The 19946-nt window shown below is 36.9% G+C and overlaps 2 protein-coding genes across 3 annotated transcripts in view; one reads left to right on the top strand and one right to left on the bottom strand.

Moving 5' to 3' along the window:
• The window catches only part of LOC134747409 (neurobeachin-like), a 951208-nt gene that overhangs the window by 28649 nt on the left and 902613 nt on the right, over nt 1-19946 (bottom strand). Inside the window, exon 42 of the mRNA XM_063682033.1 lies at nt 909-1024. Coding sequence (XP_063538103.1) covers nt 909-1024 — 116 coding nt within the window. The remainder of the gene's footprint in view (nt 1-908; nt 1025-19946) is intronic.
• LOC134747033 (facilitated trehalose transporter Tret1-2 homolog) overlaps nt 17008-19946 on the top strand; it is a 37029-nt gene continuing 34090 nt past the window's right edge. Inside the window, exon 1 of one of the 2 annotated variants that reach the window (XM_063681588.1) lies at nt 17008-17026. In XM_063681588.1, the coding sequence (XP_063537658.1) occupies nt 17025-17026 (2 nt within the window). In that variant the 5' untranslated portion in view covers nt 17008-17024. Of the gene's footprint in view, nt 17027-19435; nt 19737-19946 lie in introns of those variants that run through there. The other variant, XM_063681589.1, reaches the window with a different exon arrangement.

The raw sequence follows: 19946 nt of genomic DNA, 5'->3' as shown, positions 1-19946 counted from the left end.
TACAATACAACCTTCTTCATTTAAATTTTAGACAGGTCTCACAGGTCATAGTGTCACGTTGTAAATCATCCTCATTATTCTCTTGCCCTATTCCATTCACGTGGGCTTCTTTTTCTTATCTTTTTCTTCCATAATATCTCTGTGTTGCCCGTAATCTCATCATCGTTTTTCAAAGCGTTTCTCATACAGGCCACCATAGCCAGATAAGCATGACTAACTGAAATTACACAAATACGCACGCGTTGGTACTTAGGTAAATATGTATATATTTATGACTTCATCTTTACGTAGCATAGACAATCAATACTATTTGGGCTGCAATGACGCTCCGTTGTGTTCAGGCTTCACGATTACATAACAAATCACGTGACGCAAAGGAATGAATAAATAAATATACATACATTACACATGGCCTATGATGACGTTTTAATGTGGTCATAACATCCGCTGCTTGTCACGAGTCATATTTATCCTAGCGATAACCGACAAGAAATATATCATACATGTATACTTCATTCCTGTCACCACGTGTGGTTTCAGCAGAAATTTTACATTTGATTTACGCCTACATATATGTTCAAGACTGGCGTGGCAAAGCTCAGGCAGAAGGAGAGATTCTGATTCTCAATAACAAGGTTTGACCCCCGTGCCAAGCCGAAAGCCTGGCTGAAAGAGGATCAATATCGTCGGAGACGAGAAGAATCAACCAATATCATTCCACATCTCTGCTCCGCTGGATTACAACCTATTGCTTGATTTATCTCATCTCCACTCATCTCCGCCTCTTTAGAAAGGCAGTCTTATTATAGTAACGACAATACATTTCACGAACTTACTCCATTACGGCCGAGTCCCTGAATTCCCTGATACAGCCTAAAAAAAGTCACTAAAACTAAATATCTACTCACCAGCAATAGTGTTGAGGAACATGAGGTACTCGAAGTTGGAGATCTCTCGGCGCTGCCACTTCTGCGTCATGTTGGAGTTGCGCATGAGTTGTCGCGGGGACATCATCGACGCGCGCCTGGAACAAAAGACAAGCATGTTAGAAACAATCTGTGAATATAATCCTACTTAAAGTTACAAATGTGAAAGTTAGAATGTTTACATGTTTGTTCTTCAATTCGCAAAACAATTGAACGGATTTTTGATATTCAACCCATACACAGTTTAGAGTGAGGCGAATAAAATATTGACGTTAGTTCTAAATAAACTATAGTTTGCTACAGAAAGACTGTCTATAGTGTATAATATGTGTGTTTTATAGATTTCGCTTAAGTGTGCTTGGTAATGTAACACATTTGGATAATTTGGGTATAAGAGTTCGTCCAAAAACATTCTTGACGTATGTGACGTATGTGTCTTGCGAGCCAACGCCAACAAAATATAGAAAACAAATTGCGACAAATATAATTTAGTTGTCTAGAACAAATATAATAGGCACTTAACAAACTTACTCATAAATACAAAAACATCTAAAACAGGTGGGTAAATATTGATAGCTATAAACGTTTAACTTATTATTTTGATGCATGCTGCGTGCTTAAAGGGGCCCCTGACTATCAGTCCGCCGGACGATATCGGCCTGTCAAATGTGTGTTTTCAATATATACATATAGTAAACAAAGAAGACTTTCGTCAGTGGAATGAAATTTAACGAGTTCATTTTGGTCCCGAGCCAGGGTTGAAGAGGAATGCGAGCAATTCGTAATAAAACTGCTTTACTGAGTGTGTTAAAAGGGATAGCCGGCGCCAAATAAAAATAATTAAAAGTAACGAAATGTAAGTAAAGTAATTAGTAGTAAGTAAGTGTTTACTTACTTATATCAAAACAAAATTAGGTGTAAGCTAGTAGAAATGCTGCTTTGACCGATCTAAAAATTGCACTGGTTTTCTGATTCTTATTGGGTTAATTATAACAATGTAGGAGAGATACCTACACTTAAACTGACATGAATGCAATGAACTAAATGAATGACTTCTATCATTCTGTGAGTGACGAATGTGACGATCTCTCATTGTCATCAAAATGTGCATATATACTTGTACTTCTACATCAGTTTGACACATATTTACACCTAGATATTTTATTATTCATAGACAAGAGGCACTGAGCTTTGATAAAACGACCAGCAGACCTGGATACATAAGCTGTTTCCAACTCTCGGATGAGCACATTCATGTAAATAACGCATAATACATTAATCAGCACATGTACGACATGGCCTTTTATGTCATCATGACATCTCACCGGCAAATTAGATGGCGCTGATCGCCGCCCATTCGCCGCCGGAAAGTCACGTTCAGTTTTTAAATAGGGCCGTGTCGTTCAGTTGCGTTCGTTCGTGGCCCTCAAAATGGTCTCGCCGGAAGATCAGCGCTGACTTTTGGGTTAGCATTATGCTGAGGCGGGACCATTTCGTGGTAAACTATTTATTTTTATATTTATATTTCTTTGTTGTTTTTATACTTTTTGTATAAAAAAAAGTAAGTTGTTTATCACGAATAAATGCGATGATTTCTGATTTCTAAATAAATTAGCACATTATACATATGATTATGTTCCCTAGCCGACTATACAATATTTATTATCCCAGCAGCTGCCAACGGCAGTTGGACGCCACTCAAATACATAATTACACGGTAATTAAACAATTAAACAAGACAAGTTATCTGACACCGTAAGTTAGTAGCTAATTGAGGCTTATAAGTTATAAGTTTGTAGTGACGTCAGTATTATTATTATCTAATTAGATATAAGTAGAAATTGACTGACCCGATTGCAGCTTTATGACGCTTAAGTTCGTACTTAATCTACAGGTACCTATACTGCATATTGAACATTTGAAGTGCTGCGTCGCGCCAAGATGCCTGGTATCGAGGCACTCATCATCAAACATCAGCTGAGGTGGGGTGGCCACGTCGTGCGCATGGGCAATAACAGATTACCCAAAGCTGTGTTCTATTCCGAGCTCTCTAGCGGAAAAAGGAAACAGGGGGGTCAGTACTTGCGCCATAAAGACGTCCTCAAGCGTCACCTATCCACTTGCGGTATACCGAGCGATTCCTGGGAGGAAAGCGCGATGTGTAGAACGGCATGGCGCGCAACTGTTCATAAAAGTGTAGAGCAATACGAGCAGCAGCGCTTAGAAGACTTGGATGCTAAGCGCCATCTCCGTAAGACGCGCCCGAAGCCTTCGTACACCTACACCTACAATTCAGCCGGCCAGCTCCATTGCGTACCATGCAATCGCATCTTCAAAACCAAGTTTGGCTTCGCAAGCCACATTAGAGCGTTCCATGCGTCCCATTAAAAACGGTTGGAGTCGCCGTCGTCGGACACGGCGAGGAGGACATTATTATTATTATTATTATTGAACATTTGATAAGTAAGTAAGTAAGTAAGTAAGTAAATATTCTTTATTGCACCAAAATTATACATTTTACATACATGTAAAACTACAAAGAAATATTTAAAGAAAAAATAGAACCAGGTAACAACAGGCGGTCTTATCGCTAAAAAGCGATCTCTTCCAGACAACCTTTGGGTAGCAGGAAATGTAGAACTCATACAAAAGTCAACAGGTAGTGCAAAGAGCTAAATATGGAGACTATTAAACACAAACACACATACTACAATTACTACTAATACATATAAGTATTAAAACGAAACCTAACACACAAATAAATATACAATACAATATATATATATATATATATATATATATATAATATATATTTATACAAGCATATATACAATATATAAAATGGCAACTTAAGGCAGAGATAGAAAGTATAGTTTTAGCTGATTTTTGAATATGGGGAGAGATTTAGCTAATCTTAATTCTACTGGTAAAGCATTCCACAGCCGAACAGCCCGGAAGGTAAAAGAGCTATTATAAAATTTAGAAGTAGATGAGGGAGGAGCAAGAATATGAGTCTGAGAACATCTGATAGAAGAGAGATACTTGAAACGCTCTTTGAGATAAGGTGGTGTAGCGGGGTTAAAGAGAATGCCATAGAGAAGGGCGAGAACATGAGAGTCACGGCGAAGACGAATAGGAAGCCACTTGAGCTGAGAACGGAACTGTGACACATGGTCAAATTTGCGCAGACCAAATATAAACCTTATACCGAGATTCTGGAGGCGCTCGAGCTTATTCAGCTGGTCCTCCTTAAGGAGGACCTTAAGGTCCAGATAGCAAATGTCGGCATAATCTAATATGGGCAATAAGAGGGATTGAGCTAGCGCAATCTTAGTGGCGTAAGGCAAGAAATTACGGAGTCTGCGGAGTGATGCAGTTGCAGCAAACATTTTCCTGCTAACCTCATTCACCTGAGGTACCCAAGAGAGACTCTCGTCCATCATGACACCGAGATTCTTTACCTGGAGAGAGTAGGGAATCTGAATACCGTCAAACACAATGGCAGGTAGAGAACCTAAATCAATCCGGGCAGTGAGCTTTGAGCTACCTATGACTATAACCTGAGTTTTAGTAGGGTTAACCTTGAGACCGTAACGTTTACTCCAATTTAAAATACTCTCCAAGTCAGTGTTCATGGCGCAGATAGTCTGTGATAGATCGGTAACAGAGCCCTAAGTCGTTTGTAAGTAAATCTGTTTATCTGTAAACCCATGGATTTCTTTCGTAAAAGTATTTTAAACCTTATAATGTAAGATAATTAGGATCATAACCTACTTTATTGACATCTTTTGGCATTTTTTTCGAGAACAGTTTTTTTCTGTTCTATGTAGCACACCTGAGGCTGGAATCCGATTTTTGACCATCACTCACATATGAAAGGTAACTCACGAAAGAGCCCTAAATCTCACGCAAGCAACTGCTGGGTCTGTTGTTGTAAACGTCTTCAGCACTTTCGTGACGTCTTCCTTTCGTGCTAGCTACTATTGAAAGAAAATTTGCAGAACTCACCGTTTTAACAACACTATTTTAGGTTAACCTACTGCTGATAGTACCAATGTTTCGATAATTAGAACGTTAGGTAAATTTTGGAAAATTCTTAATATTCCCTGGTTTTAAAAACAAAAAGCGTTAGTTGGACGACTGCTCTGGCCTAGTGGGTACCCAGGTAGCAAAATGACGTCAAATGACGTCAGCGACGTCGTAATGACGTAATAATGCCGTCATTATGACGTCGCTGACGTCATTTTACGTCATTTTGCTACCTGGGTAGTGACCCTGCCTGTGAAGCCGATGGTCCTGGGTTCGAATCCCGGTAAGGGCATTTATTTGTGTGATGAGCACAAATATTTGTTCCTGAGTCATGGGTGTTTTCTATGTATTTAAGTATTTATATATCGTTGTCTGAGTAGTCATAATACAAGCATCCTCGGGCTGACCGTGGGACATAGTCTATCTGTGTAAGAATGTCCTATAATAGTTATTTATTTAGTAGGTATAAATGAAAATTTGGCAAAGGAAACATCGGACCAATACTCTTCGGCACTATTATGTATCCTTTATCAAAATCCCTTAAGTTACAAGTGAAAGTGACCTTGACCCCATGTGAGCGTGCACATGGCGTGCACCTTTCGCCGCTACATTTCCGCGCGCAAGTGTGTCAGGGGCGCGCGGCCAACGACCGCGCCGCGCCGTCTGCGCGCGCAGGTTCGCATAATGGCGGACGGTGCATTGCCGAAAATCTACGCGCTGTGTATATTTATGTTGGAATAAAACGCTTTACGGAAAAAGGATAACTTTTTGTAAATCCCCTATTACGATTTACCTGAGGAAAATAAATCGGTTGAATTGTTTTTTTTTTGTTTTTTTGTTTGACGATAGAAACCTTAATTACTTATGAGTATAAAATAACAGCTCTTGCCATAAGGAAAAAGGATAAGAAGTTTTTTTGTAATTCTCCGATTAAAAGTTATTTAAGTTAAGGAAAATAAAACCGGAAGAGGTTGAATTGTGTCTGTGTTTTTAGGGTTCCGTACCCAAAGGGTAAAAACGGGACCCTATCACTAAGACTCCGCTTTCAGTCTGTCACCAGGCTGTATCTCATGAAACGTGATAGCTAAGACAGTTGAAATTTTCACAAATGATGTATTTCCGTTGCCGCTATAACAACAAATACTAAAAACATAATGAAATTAATATTTAAGTGGAAATTATATTTTACGTCTCTCTCTCTGCCTAGCCTTATCCCATCATTTGGGGTCAGCTCTCCTAGTCCTTCTTCGCCAGGTCCTGTCCCGGGTTGTCTCAGAATTCTCAGATGTGACATTTGCATCTTTCATGTCCTTGTTTATGGTAGCCATCCATGTTTGGAGCTTCCTCTTCCTCTTTTTGGCGCCCGAAACATTTCGTGCACTTGTCGGGTACTGTGTTCGGGTGGGCGACGCATTCCATGCGCATACCATCTAAGTCGACCTTCCACAGCTTCCACTAGCTTCTCTTGGATTGATTTTACCCTGAAGCCACCGCGGATGAGGGTATTTTGGATGCGACCATTATATTTTACGTGATAGCTACATATAAAAATGAACTGTTATAGGGAACATCGTTTGACACGAGCGATATATCTATTCGTATAGATACAAAAATAATTAATTGCATTTGATCTCTTACGCATTGACAACAGAGTCGTGTTCAGATATTTGTGATCACCTTGTTCTCATGTATCTGACGGCAACTGCACTAGTTAAACAGGAAGTATAAGTATTAGAAACATTCGCAGAAACATAAACATTCACAGTATGCAACAGGAAGTTATGAAATGTCCACACTTAATTAATCTGTAGCAAAACTACATTCTTTCCCTAAATGAGCGGTTAATTTATATTCGTCTTAAATTAAAACCGGAACAAGTCGCAAAAGGTCATGAGATCGTGTTAAAATAAGAATAATGACTAGGAACCTATGAATCAGTTTTTGTGCTAATCATGAATAATTCAGTATGTTTGTTTTACGGATAATAATGTTATTCGCGTTAATTTGTGGATAAAACCTTTTTTAAGAGTCAAGGTGATGTTCAGTCCACCTTGCGACCCACGCTCGTAGTGCGAAACGAACTTTGGTTCCGTCACAGGGCGGACACACTATACACCAAAAATCACTTGCGTTTCTATGTGTGAACGGCACGTCTGTATACGCGTCATGCGTCATAGTGTGAGTAAGTTGCTTAAAAATGAGCGGCCGGCAAACGGCCGTCAATCTGCTGTCGCGGGGCGAGGTAATTCGATTAGGGGCGGGGCGGTGCGTGGCCGTTCTGTATGATTACTTATTCTGTGGTGCTTTGAGTGTAATAATATGTACGACCCCTGTCATGTAGGATAGATGGCTTTTTTATACTAATAATTTTATTACTATACGTAGTTTTACAGGTTCAAGCCGTTACAGAGGAAAAAAAAAACCGTTAACCGCTTTGGGGTTAGCTAAACTTTTAGTTGAAAGAAAGCGGTCGTTCATATCTTGTAAAAGTAACGTGTTCCTGGGTTATACAATCTATGGGTATTAACTAGGTAAATCTTTTTCATTTCTCATGCTCTGAAAGAGGGCAATTGTTAATTAAAATCCCCTCAAGAAATATTATAAAAATGTAAACTTAGTCATGTTTTAACAAAAAACATATGATTTTTTCTTTCCTCGTATTCGAAATGAAAAATAGTGTTATACTCGGGTGAAAGGCATCATTTCAGTATCGGACTATTGGCGCTCGAATGCAGTGAGAACTACCTCGGCAGAAATGAGTGCCTTTCATCCCTTGGTTAACAATCTACTATTGCTTCTGTACTTTTCTTAAAACTTATTTAAGATCATCGTTCTTTATCCGTCCCGATCCCGATAGTTTTGGTGTAATCTTTTTTTTATTTATTTTTTCAAGATAGTAACAATTAGGTAGGGGCTCAAAATACCAATTAATTAATTTATTCTTGGGACTATCAACCACAAAATTCGCGTAGGCGTTGACCTAGTGTCAATGCCACATGACCTAAGGCCTATAAAGGTAGCAATCACAATTTTATGACCATATAAAAAGGTTTGAGTTTCGTGGGAGTCTTGACAATGAAGTAATATTTATGAAACATCAAAAAAATTTAAATGCCCAAGAGTGTCTTAAAGGACACAAAGTATACCTTACAAAAGTTTAAAGTTATACATTGCAATTTTTAAGTAAACACCACTTATTGTCTGTGTACCTACAAATAATACGAATGTCAATAACAAAACTTCCGTGAGACACAGACATATTAATAACGGGTCACGGGTCGAGCGTTTTCGACTTAAAATACGTGAGTGACCCGTTATTAATATGTTTAATAGGAATGTCGTTTAATTTTCAATTTTAATTTTTATGTTCAATTCAGTGAAAGAGAAAAAGGATTATGCTGCCATACATTAACCTGTCAATACATGAATATGTCTTTCTCTTGCCCCTGGTCGCTCTGTTTCATGTCTATAACTACTATACTATGTCTATGGTAAGGAAGTATGTTTTTATATGTGAATTAATTGTCATTTAACTGCCAAGACAATAAACCTAGATACACAATTATAAGTTAATTATAGTACCTAGTATAACAAATTCCCAGTGTCACCGCCATTTCCTAGGTTTACAACAACCACAAAATTCAGGTCTCTTTATCATCTGTCTCTTTCCATCTATTACGGTGAAGCATAAGAAAAAGAGGTTGGGCATATACACTCGCATTTGGTGCGTATTGAATAGGGTTCTTATGTATATATGGTATTTTCTATAAAAAGGGACCTTATTGTCGATGGCGCTTACGCGATTATAAACGATGCACCGAAATAAATACGTTTCCGCGCGACGCTGTGCGGCGTAAGCGCCATCGACAATAAGGTCCCTTTTCATAGAAAATGCCCCATTACTTAATGTGTAGTTTACTTGTTAAATGCAATAATTATAACTTTATCTTTATATGACGCAATGCCTATTTTTTCTAACAAGTACCTATTATACTTACTCTTGCAAAATGTACAGCAGCAGCTGCAGTAAGCTGTAGAGTTAAGTGACCCCCCCCCTGCAAACAAATTTCTATGCAGGGAGGGTCACTTATCTCTGCAGCTTACTGTACATGCCGCATTAAAAAACTTCTTACTCAAAAGATCAGTAAAGTAAAAACTTCTTACTCAAAAGACCAGTAAAGTAAATCCACCTTAAAGACGTTTAAGGACCATTGAGTTATAATTATAGAGAAGCCATACTAACAATGAAATTGTCGCGATCGCAACCTGTACCATGCGACCAAAACGTCGTAAGCGCCGAAAAATTCATGGCGCTTACGCGTTTAGGTGGCGAGATTCACGCTATTCTATGGTTTGTTGTCAAAACGACAGCAACTCATGGCGTAAAATATTTACTGGTTCTCTGTGCCGGTTCTATACGATAGTAATATAGAGAATGCCTTGTAGCATTAAGTCCGCCTTTTGTACATTTGTATTTTCTTTTGTGCAATAAAGATTAAATAAATAAATAATAATAGGTAGTTTAATGTTAAGGACACTGTTACGCACTTTCACGAATCTTCTTTATCAGGACCCGTAGCTGTAGCTTAGTGAAATTAGTAAATAATGTCATTACCGGGTCTAACGCGATTAAATTTCATTATTTTACTTTATTTTATTTTATTTTCAAATGACATTTTGCTAGGACATCAGTCTTCCGTGACCACACCTAGTGCAACCTAGCTGAAACGTTGGAAAAAAGGTAAAATAAAGAAATTTTATCGCGTTAGACCCGGTAATGACATTAATTATGTGTACAAAACGTGAGAGTCTAGTGTTATAGAAATTAGTAAGCTTAGAGTACTCACTCCATACATGAGTTTTCACTCACTCCATATAATAAGTTGTATGGCAGGTATGGTATAAGTATAACGTATTATTAATAAGCTTGCAACTCTTAAAACTGAATAGGTACTTATTAAGCTTAAATCTTATTACAAATAAGTTTTCGCAAAGCTCGCTTAAAACTTATCATAAATGGGTCTATGTATGGAGTGAGCACTCTATGCCTACTTACTTATCTATGCCCGTATTGGCCGTAGCCAAAATGACAAACGTATATGATATGTAAACAAGTATTTATAATATATAAGCATGTTTGTTTATAGAAGTAAACAATAACAGACAGCGAGAGTGAAGTGGTTGTAATGTAATTTCAAGCTAAAAATATTAAAATATATCTGACCTGCCGGGTGCCGGGCTAGCACATGATTGGCGCGACAGTATCTCGCCGCGAGATAGACTACCCGTCTTTTACTTACTGTATGAATTAAAGGGGGACGGGTAGTCTATGTCGCGGCAAGATATTCTCGCGCCATTCATGTGCTAGCCCGGCACCCGGCAGGTCAGATATATTTTAATATTTTTAGCTTGACATTACAAGGATCCTTTCACGCGGGAGTTGCGCGTGCGACGACAAATGTTGCCGTTTACCGTATGCGCAGATTATCTCCCGTAGATATCTCATTAGGAAGCATACGTTTAAATTAAAGCCAAAGTCATAATATTCAAGTAGGCAACAAGCACTTTTTTTTGTTTGTTTTAGTGTTAGATTAGGTAATAATTAGTTTAGTTTAGTGTAGAATAGTAAAATTTAATATAGATTAGAATGTATAAATTAGATTAGATTAATATAATAATATCTGTTATCACTGTCATAACTGTTATCATTCATCATTCATAGTGGAAACTGTGTGGCTTGTGAATGTGTTATCTGATTTTCTATGTGTGTTGTTTTTGGCTGTTTGTTTCCCAAAGGTTTAAATAAATAAATAATTATTCTTAATGTAATGGGTTGATACCTAAATAAATAACATTTTTTTTTAATTTATTTTTTTAAACGTCATATTTTAGAAATATAATCTTAGTCTACATATCAGAGCAATTTATAGATGCAATAAAAAAGAGATGTTAAACTTAATAATAAGAATTTCATTACATATTCGAGGATAGTAAGGTCACTCATAAGACACATTTAGAGGGTGGAGGAGGTTTATTAAGTGTGTTCTGTTTTATTTATTTATTATAAAATCGTCGTAAATATTATTTATGTAGTGTGTAAGAGATGAGTAGGTAAGACGTTGAAAACATCCCGCAAAGTATAAATTGTTATATTTATTTTTTATATATTTTATAATCTATGGGTTTTACGGTAGTGTAGTGTGCTCATAAAACTTTTAATGATGTGAGTTGTGTTTGGTTAATGTTTCAGTAAAAATTCGTTGAATGCCTCACTAATTTATAAGATTACAACATATAAAGCCCTGGATTTACCTTCTTTTGCTTTGGGACAATTTGTCACGTACAGTTTGTAAACTGAACTGTTTGATAATTATTAGACTTATGAATGTGTCTAAACGTGTTAGCGGCATTCGTCGTATTTGCTCTATCTAGTATAGTAATCTGTGCTCGCAGGAGCCGGAATCGGTCGGAAGTGTCGCGGTTTGTTTTCCGGAAGTGCACGCGCATGTAGCTATTAATATATCAATAAAAATATACGTTACAGCAATGGTATTTGCCGTTATTACTCAAACAATGCCTATATCATTATTTAAAACAGGTTACAAGTTTTGCGAGCCATTATTTATAAAAACGCATCTATAGTCTGGCAAACCAAATTTGACAGTAAATAAGAACTAAGAAAACTATACTTATCCCTTTCTCTTGGGTGCTAGTAATAGCGGAAGGGAGACAGTATGATTCGTCTATGAGACAGCCCTGACCAAACTAGGTAGTAGTTGTTATTGGTTTTGGTTGGTTGTTTCTGCACTCAAAAGGCTCTATTTCGATTTCTCTATCGCTCTCTTTCAGTTATCTCTGCAGCTTCTTATACTTAAATGAATTATTTGTTAAGCCATTTTAGTGTTAAATTTCAAAGGAAACTTGTCACAGGTTCCTAATGAAGTTAAATATTTAAACTCCGGCGCACGTCAGCTATAGGTAGGTTCAGTGTTGGCCGAATCTTTAATGCAATTAACCATTAACCAGTACAAATTGAACCGTAAACTGTAACCGTCCGCTACGGTTTACGGTTCAATTTGTACTGGTTAATGGTTAATTGCAATTAACGTTCGGCCAACACTGGGTAGGTTACCTATAAGTTCTGTCATGGCATGATGGCGGCTAAGATTTCTTAAAAGCTACATAAATCAAGCCCAAACATGATGGCAATCAAAATTTACAATAAGATCAGCGACGACATTAAATTACAGACGTCAGAAACGCTATTTAATAAGCAGTTGAAGGATTTTTTGATTAACAAGTGCTATTATACGCTAAATGATTTTTTGATGATAATATGGACATATAATATGAGTCAATTTTTAATTTTTTAATTTTAATTTTTGATGTTTTAATTTTTAATGTTTTTTATTTTTGTTTTTAATTTTTAATTTAAGTTTTATTATGAAATAAAACTATGAAAACGGATTATATCGCGTATATTGAATTTATAATACATACCGACGTTTCGAACCCTTTACAGCGATCGTGGTAAACGGGTATTAGGTAATCCGTTTTCATAGTTTTATTTCATGAGTAACTATCGCGGTAACCGAAGACAATATTAAGTTTTATTAACATAATTTATTGATATTTGACATAAACTGTAATAATTTTAATTAATTAAGATATTGATAATCATTGTATACACCGTGCCCTACCAGGGCCCATGGGAGGCCAACTATTATGTAACACCTGTGTACCTACCATGGATGCAATAAATATATGAGTGTGAGTATGAGTAAAAAGCTGGCGGTAAAGGAAAGTGACGTAACTTGTTAAAAAACCGGCCAAGTGCGAGTCGGACTCGCGCACGAAGGGTTCCGTACCATTACGGAAAAAAACAGCAAAAAAATCACGTTTGTTGTATGGGAGCCCCATTTAAATATTTATATTATTCTGTTTTTAGTATTTGTTGTTATAGCGGCAACGGAAATACATCATCTGTGAAAATTTCAACTGTCTAGCTGTCACGGTTCATGAGATACAGCCTGGTGACAGACAGACAGACAGACGGACAGACGGACTGACGGACAGACGGACAGACGGACAGACGGACGGACGGAAGGACAGACGGACAGCGGAGTCTTAGTAATAGGGTCCCGTTTTTACCCTTTGGGTACGGAACCCTAAAAAAGGAATATTTAATTTTAAATATTGTCAAGGAGAGGAACAAATTGCGAACAATCTGTTTTATTTACCAACATGTGGTAAACATTATTTGGTAACATGCGCACACCGGCAATTCCAGAAGCCTTTAATATGTTGACAGTAGCACGTCCGGCCTTGTCTACAAAAAAAAACTTACTAACAGTGTGGACTAGTACTCGACTGTAAGCTGATTACTAGTATAATTTGAGCTATAAAGTAAAAGTATATATTTATTGTTAAGTGTGTACATAAGATGTCATATACAGGAGATATGGAACCAACAGTTGCCCATTTCGAGCATACAGTATGATCTTAAAACTAGTAAATATACTAGCTAATTGACTAACAAATAATTATCAAACTGATGATTCCAGAAAAAACTCATTTAGTTTGTAAAATAGATTTATTTTATTTATTTTTATTTTAAACTTTATTGCACAATATAACAAATAAAGTACAAATGGCGGACTTAATGCCTAAAGCCACCCTCACCACCTATTATTAAAATCTAGATTATTAAAATCCAGTTTTTTACTTAAATTATATCCAGGGTGGCTAAAAAATAAGTGCATTCCCGTTGCCAGGGAGGTTTTGGGATTATACTGAGCAACCTTTACTATGGGACCAACCACGAAATCGCGAAAAAATTTTTTACCCTCCTATAGAAAATGGACCAGCCAAAATGTATGAAACAGCCAAATTTTTTTCGCGATTTCGGTTGGTCCCATAGTAAAAGTTGCTCAGTATAATCCCAAAACCTCCCTGGCAACGGGAATGCACTTATTTTTTAGCCACCGTGTATAGGTATGTAACAATTATCTGTAGTAGGGACCACACTTAAAGTGGTTTGCTTATGGTGACGCGAGGATGACGGAACCTTTGTAAATCAGCAGTACGAGTATATGGAGTCAATGAGAAGATAAATATTTAAATCTTATTGTTAACCTGTTAACTCTACGCGAATCTCTTCTAAGAATTAAAAACTGTGGTTTTCCTCAAGAAAAACTAGTTTTTGGCGCTTTGTGACGTGAATATTAACGAATATGCCGAATGTACAATTGCCTACTCATTTACATTTGAACTACGCTATGTAAGCTATGTTGTACTTTAGGCGGTTATCGTACTAATGCGGCTCCGCATGTCGCTCCGGTGTGTGAGCCAGACAGCGCTTTGCACGTATAGAATAGAGCGATGTCCCGCCCGCACACCAGAGCGGTGTACGGATCCGTATGTGGGGAATTACACTAAACATCAAATAGTTGTGAAGTGTGCATTGTTCTATTATTCCAAGCCATGACGGTTCAAAACGTGTTACATGCTATTGTATAGATTTTGAAGTTTTTATGACTACTATCTCCGTCAGGCATTGTATCTAAAACGAAGCGAGTCTGAAAGACAGTCAAATAGACAAATATAGTCGCGACGATATACATCTGTTAAATATAACTAAACTTAGAGATGATAATTAAAAAATAAAACAGCTCTAACCAGTGGCGGTTTGAGTCCTGGCCTTCAGGCCCTGGGCCCTTTAGTAACTAGTGTAACTATAGCCGCCCCTTTCTCAGCACCTATCATATAGACTGCCGCCCCTAATGTTTTGCCGCCCTAGGCATAAATCTGCAAGGTCTCGCGTTTTGTATATTTAGTGATATTTAGTTTAATATCACTAATTATATTACACAGATCCGCACGCTCAGTGTGTCGATCTGTTTTAAGATGTCGTCCGGATGTCAATTGCAGGTGCACTACTATAGGAAATATTACGCGAATCTGCGCAGGGGGCGCCACTACCACAATCTGAGGGTCTATCGCGATATGGATTTGTATTTATATCGTTGTCTGAGTATACCCAGAACCTTTATGAGCTTACTACGGGATTTAATCAATTTGTGTAATAATCTAGGCTTATATTGACCGGGATATAGACCGTGATTACCTTTTGTATTATTTGTGAGCTCCCGATATTTCGACGCAGTTATATGCATCATGCAAAAAATAATACAAAAGGTAATCACGGTCTATATCCCGGTCAATATAAGTCTAGTGAAACTAACCGTGAATCATTCAAAACTCTAATTGTGTAATAATGTCCTATAATATTTATTTATTTATTATTTCTTACTCTTCTGGACTCAACGGGCATTAGTAATGAACTTTAAAGGGCCGTCACAATAGATCACTGCTTGGTCGACGCGACTCTCACAGGCCCACAACACCCCAACAACAATAAATAAACAATACTCTTATATACAATACTCTGGCGATAGTTTTTACAGACCTACGTATTAAATAATTTGCACTGATGATACCATTTCCTCTAATTCGCTCCAAACTTCATAATATCTTGTTTGCAGTCCACTTTACAACTAACCCGAAGATGGACCGGACCTATTCAAATAAAATTACCAAGTCATATTCCAAGATGACGTCCTAGGTTAAAATAACAGTTTTTTTAACTTTTGTAACAAATATTTGCGTATGTATCTTGTCTTTACTAGTAAGTATGTTTTTTAGGGTCCCGTCTGCAAATGTTGCTTAAAACCTAAAAAAGAAGAAAAAAACAATCTTAACTTAAATAGTAATTTCATAGCTTTCGAATTTCGATATTGTAAGGTAACGTTTTTAAAATAAATAAAAATCGATTAAATTCGATCAAAATGGACACTTGGCGCGCATGATCTTTCCTGTTCTTTCTTGCGAAATGTGACAGTGACAGCGGCAAACCGATGGAACGGCCTTAAGTCTACGTTCATCTTTCAAATTTTTATAATGTGTATTTCTATTGCAACTTAAACAACAAATTATACAATACACTACTTTTTATTGGACACATCAATAAAAGAAAACGGTGGAAAATATGAATCAACACAAAAAGCACAATCGGCGGTCTTATCGTTACAGATCGATCTCTTTCAGACAAAATATAAAAATATAACGGTTAAACAATGTATACACACGTTGCAAATGTATTGACCTAAAACTTGGTATCATTATAAAGAAAAACATTTTAACAAAGAACGATATTTTAACTAGTTAGGCAGAACAATTTCAGTGTCTGAAAGTCCCATACCCATTTTTAAATTATCATGTGACACAAGAGTCACAGATGAATCGGATGTATTTACACAAATGGCATGGTGGGTAATTGATTCTCTCTACTCAGACATCGCGTGTCGATAATGAACTCTATCTATCTATCTATTCGGCACGTGCTGACCACAGATACCCGCACTATTGCAAAACACACATTTCTAGATCGAAGCTAAAAGTGTAGAATGAACTGTCAGCCGCGGTATTCCTGGATATTCGCGGTATTAATTTAAATATCTGGGAGACCGAGCTTTGCTCGGAAAACATATAAAAACTCAAAAATGCGCGTTTTCCCAGACGTAAAGGGGCCCGTTTTCCAGAACGATTTACGAAAATCGTGAGAGGACCAAAAATGTTAGGTCATTATTTAAATTGAAGTTTTGGCGCGGCTAAAAGGGTCGGCATTTTTTTGCCGAAACATGATTCTTATGCCGAAACCTGCCGAAAACCGAAACTTCGTTCGGATACTACTATTTTAGTGTTATTCTGGCTCCTGGTTAAACGGTCAGAATAACAAAACACGCAGTCCCAATAGTCCCATTTGTATCTGACTCTGAGATGCAGACATTTTGTCTGCGTCTCAGACAGTAGCTACATTTTCTACAGAACATTTCTCTAGCAGCTAATACAGTTTATCAGCCGCAGATAACACAGATAACGCTGTTTATACGGAGAGATGTTCAGTAGTAGAATAAACACCAGTTAATGACGTTCGTGTCGTTGTGATGAAGGAATTGTGCCGATCACCAGAGAGGTGACTCTTGAGAATTGGAGTAACGTCGTAATAAAATGTGAGTTTATCTATCTATATTTTACTACATATTTTCAAAATAATAGTTGGCGAACCAATGTATTTTGACTCTTTCGTTTATTGGTAAAATACGGATATTTTTGACCGTAAAACGATGACTTCAATTCTTAATGTGGCAAAAATGAGACAAAAATGTCCAATTGTCCACCGAGCCGAGCATCACATTTTATTATTATTTTTCTGTGCAGAATTTTGAATTTTTAGGACTACGAAACGGCCATATGAGACTTGATTTAGTCAATTTAATTTAAGTGCTTGAAAATAGTGACTAAAAATACGTGAGTGAAACCAATAAAATACAAAGGTTGTCCATCGCCATTCAACGCGGTAACGCCGCTAGTGTGATGGGTACCTTTGCGCCAGGGACGACTCAATGGAGACCTTTTGACTAGGCTTAAGCTAGTCGGGATATATTATAAATTGAATATACGCGATATAATCCGTTTTCATAGTTTTATTTCATGAGTAACTATCGCGGTAACCGAAGACAATTTAATTATTGAATTGCTGTATTTTTATTTTTGTATTGACGTGCTTAATTTGTTTTTTTTTTTTAATTTCAATGTCAGTATGACATGATAATTTCAATTTGAATAAAGGACTAAGTGATAATGTTAATCTTGGGGCACGTTAGTACCCCCGCCAAAACGAGTAAAGCGGAGCGCAAGGGCACTACCTACCTTTTCTCGAAGCGCTTCGTCGTTTTTTTGAACCCTCATAACTTGGGTTTGAATTACACCAGATAAAGAAAATTCTCGGGATATGATGCCAATAGTGGAGTTATTAAGCATAAAAAATTTCAATTGCATAGCTCTTATAATTTAGATTTTATTCATATCTAAAAAACCCCGATTTCGTCACTCACTCACTCACTCACTCATCAAAACCTTTAGGGTACTTCCTGAAGTCCTAGGAAGCTGAAATTTGGTATATAAGATAGACTTAGTACACAAACAACAAAAAAATTTAAAAAATTGAAATTTTTAGCCCCCAAGAGGGTGAAAAGGGGGCTGGAATTTTGTATGGAAAATCAATAACAGCTGTACCGATTTAGTTAAAATTTAGTATGTAGATAATTTTTGTTATGGGAAATGATATAGAATAGTTATCAACCCCAAAATCACCCTGTAAGGGTGAAAAGGAGGTGGAAAAGGGCGTAATCAGTAAAAAGCAGATTGTATAAAAGATGCCCCCAGATACGAAATTTCAGGATATTTAATAGTAAATTAGGGGATGGAAGATTGTCATAAGCAACTTACAAAAAGAAGTGAAATCCTACCAAAAACATTTCATGTAAAATGTTGCCAAGACGAAACCATAATAAGGCTCGCACTGTCAAAAAGTTATCAGATCTTTTGTAGAGCCAAGCTTCTAACTCTACAGGCCCTAACTTCACAAACTCTACACCTTAGTTAAAATATGTGGCTTGGCCGTTTTTCACATACAAAATAATTTATAGTGATTAAATTTTTCCCCTTACGCCTATGTGACAGTAGCGAAACGGCCAAGCCACATATTCCGACTAAGGTGTAGAGTTTGTGAAGTTAGGGCCTGTAGAGTTAGAAGCTTGGCTCTACAAAAGATCTGATAACTTTTTGACAGTGACCTTATGGTTTCGTCTTGGCAACATTTTACATGAAATGTTTTTGGTGGGATTATATTGTCATTGTTATGAGAGAGGATGACGCTTAGTTACTGTTTCCTGTTGATATTTATGCAAATTATTCATCGCGACATCTTTAATCACTCGCAATCAATTATGAGTTTTAATGGTACGCTATTAACAAATGATTAGGTACAGTATGGATTAGTGTCGTGGAACAAGATATTTAATTAATTGTTGTATTGAAATGAAATGTAGAATGATTAATTAATCAATTAACCATATATAGGTAATTACCTATTGTAATGAAGTAATGTGTGTGTGTTTATGTGTCACAAAATAAAGTATTTGTCGTTTCATAAAGGCAGGCGGAAAATTTTCTTTAATTATTATTTCCAAAGAAGTTCAGTGTCATGGATATTAAATATGTAGCGTAAAACCTGCCTAATTTGCTCCAGAATTTGCTCCAATATTCGAAATTTAAAATTATTTTTTTAAATTATCATGTTGATATAGAAAAAAACTGATGGGAGCACAATTACAAAGTGGGGAGCAAAGTAGATCTATAGGCATAATAGTCTGAGTGGGCATGAAAGTAATTTCGCCCAGTGATGTAATCACAAAGATGTGCTAAACTAGAAGATATTCCCGATCTTCAAGATGACGTCACTACTGTCATAGACATTTCCTGTGTTATGACGAGTTGACGAGCCGCCCACGGCGGGCGTAGCGCAGGAAAAGTTGTCACAACAATACTATGCGTTTATAAAACAAGCACCGCCGGCCGAAAGCCGCTTCAGTACCGTGGCGCACGCGCAAGGTCAAGTGCGCTCCCAAACAGACTCAAACAGTCGCGAACTACTGCCTGAGTGGCATGCTCCCTTAGCTATTAAAAAAAATTATTAAAAAATAAAACGTTCTACTTTCAAAATATCGGCGCGAAGGTGCTTGTGTTCCAAATTTAAACGCTGGCGCGGATTGTGTCGCGAAAAGCGTTGTGCGAGTGAAAGACTGTCTTCAGCAAATTAAATTATTTTTGGAACAAATAAACATCGTTCTGCGATTTCAGTTGCTACTGTATTAAAAAGTAAGTCATAATTATGAAGTACACGTATTAATTATAGTTAATGCTCTTAATATATGCAGTTACTAAGTAGATACAAATACAGAAAGTATTTTACGTAAAATAATATTTCCTCCACGACTAGTTTCAGTTTTATGGAAATTAGGTACCACTAAATGCACAGACCAAAATTCTAAAATAATATAAATACAAAAAATAGCCAAACAGCCTTAG

The sequence above is a fragment of the Cydia strobilella genome, chromosome 14 (assembly GCF_947568885.1).
Source record: "Cydia strobilella chromosome 14, ilCydStro3.1, whole genome shotgun sequence".
Classification (NCBI taxonomy): Eukaryota; Metazoa; Arthropoda; class Insecta; order Lepidoptera; family Tortricidae; genus Cydia; species Cydia strobilella.
Note: the sequence above shows the minus strand (reverse complement) of the source record. Positions and strands in the feature narration are given on the sequence as shown.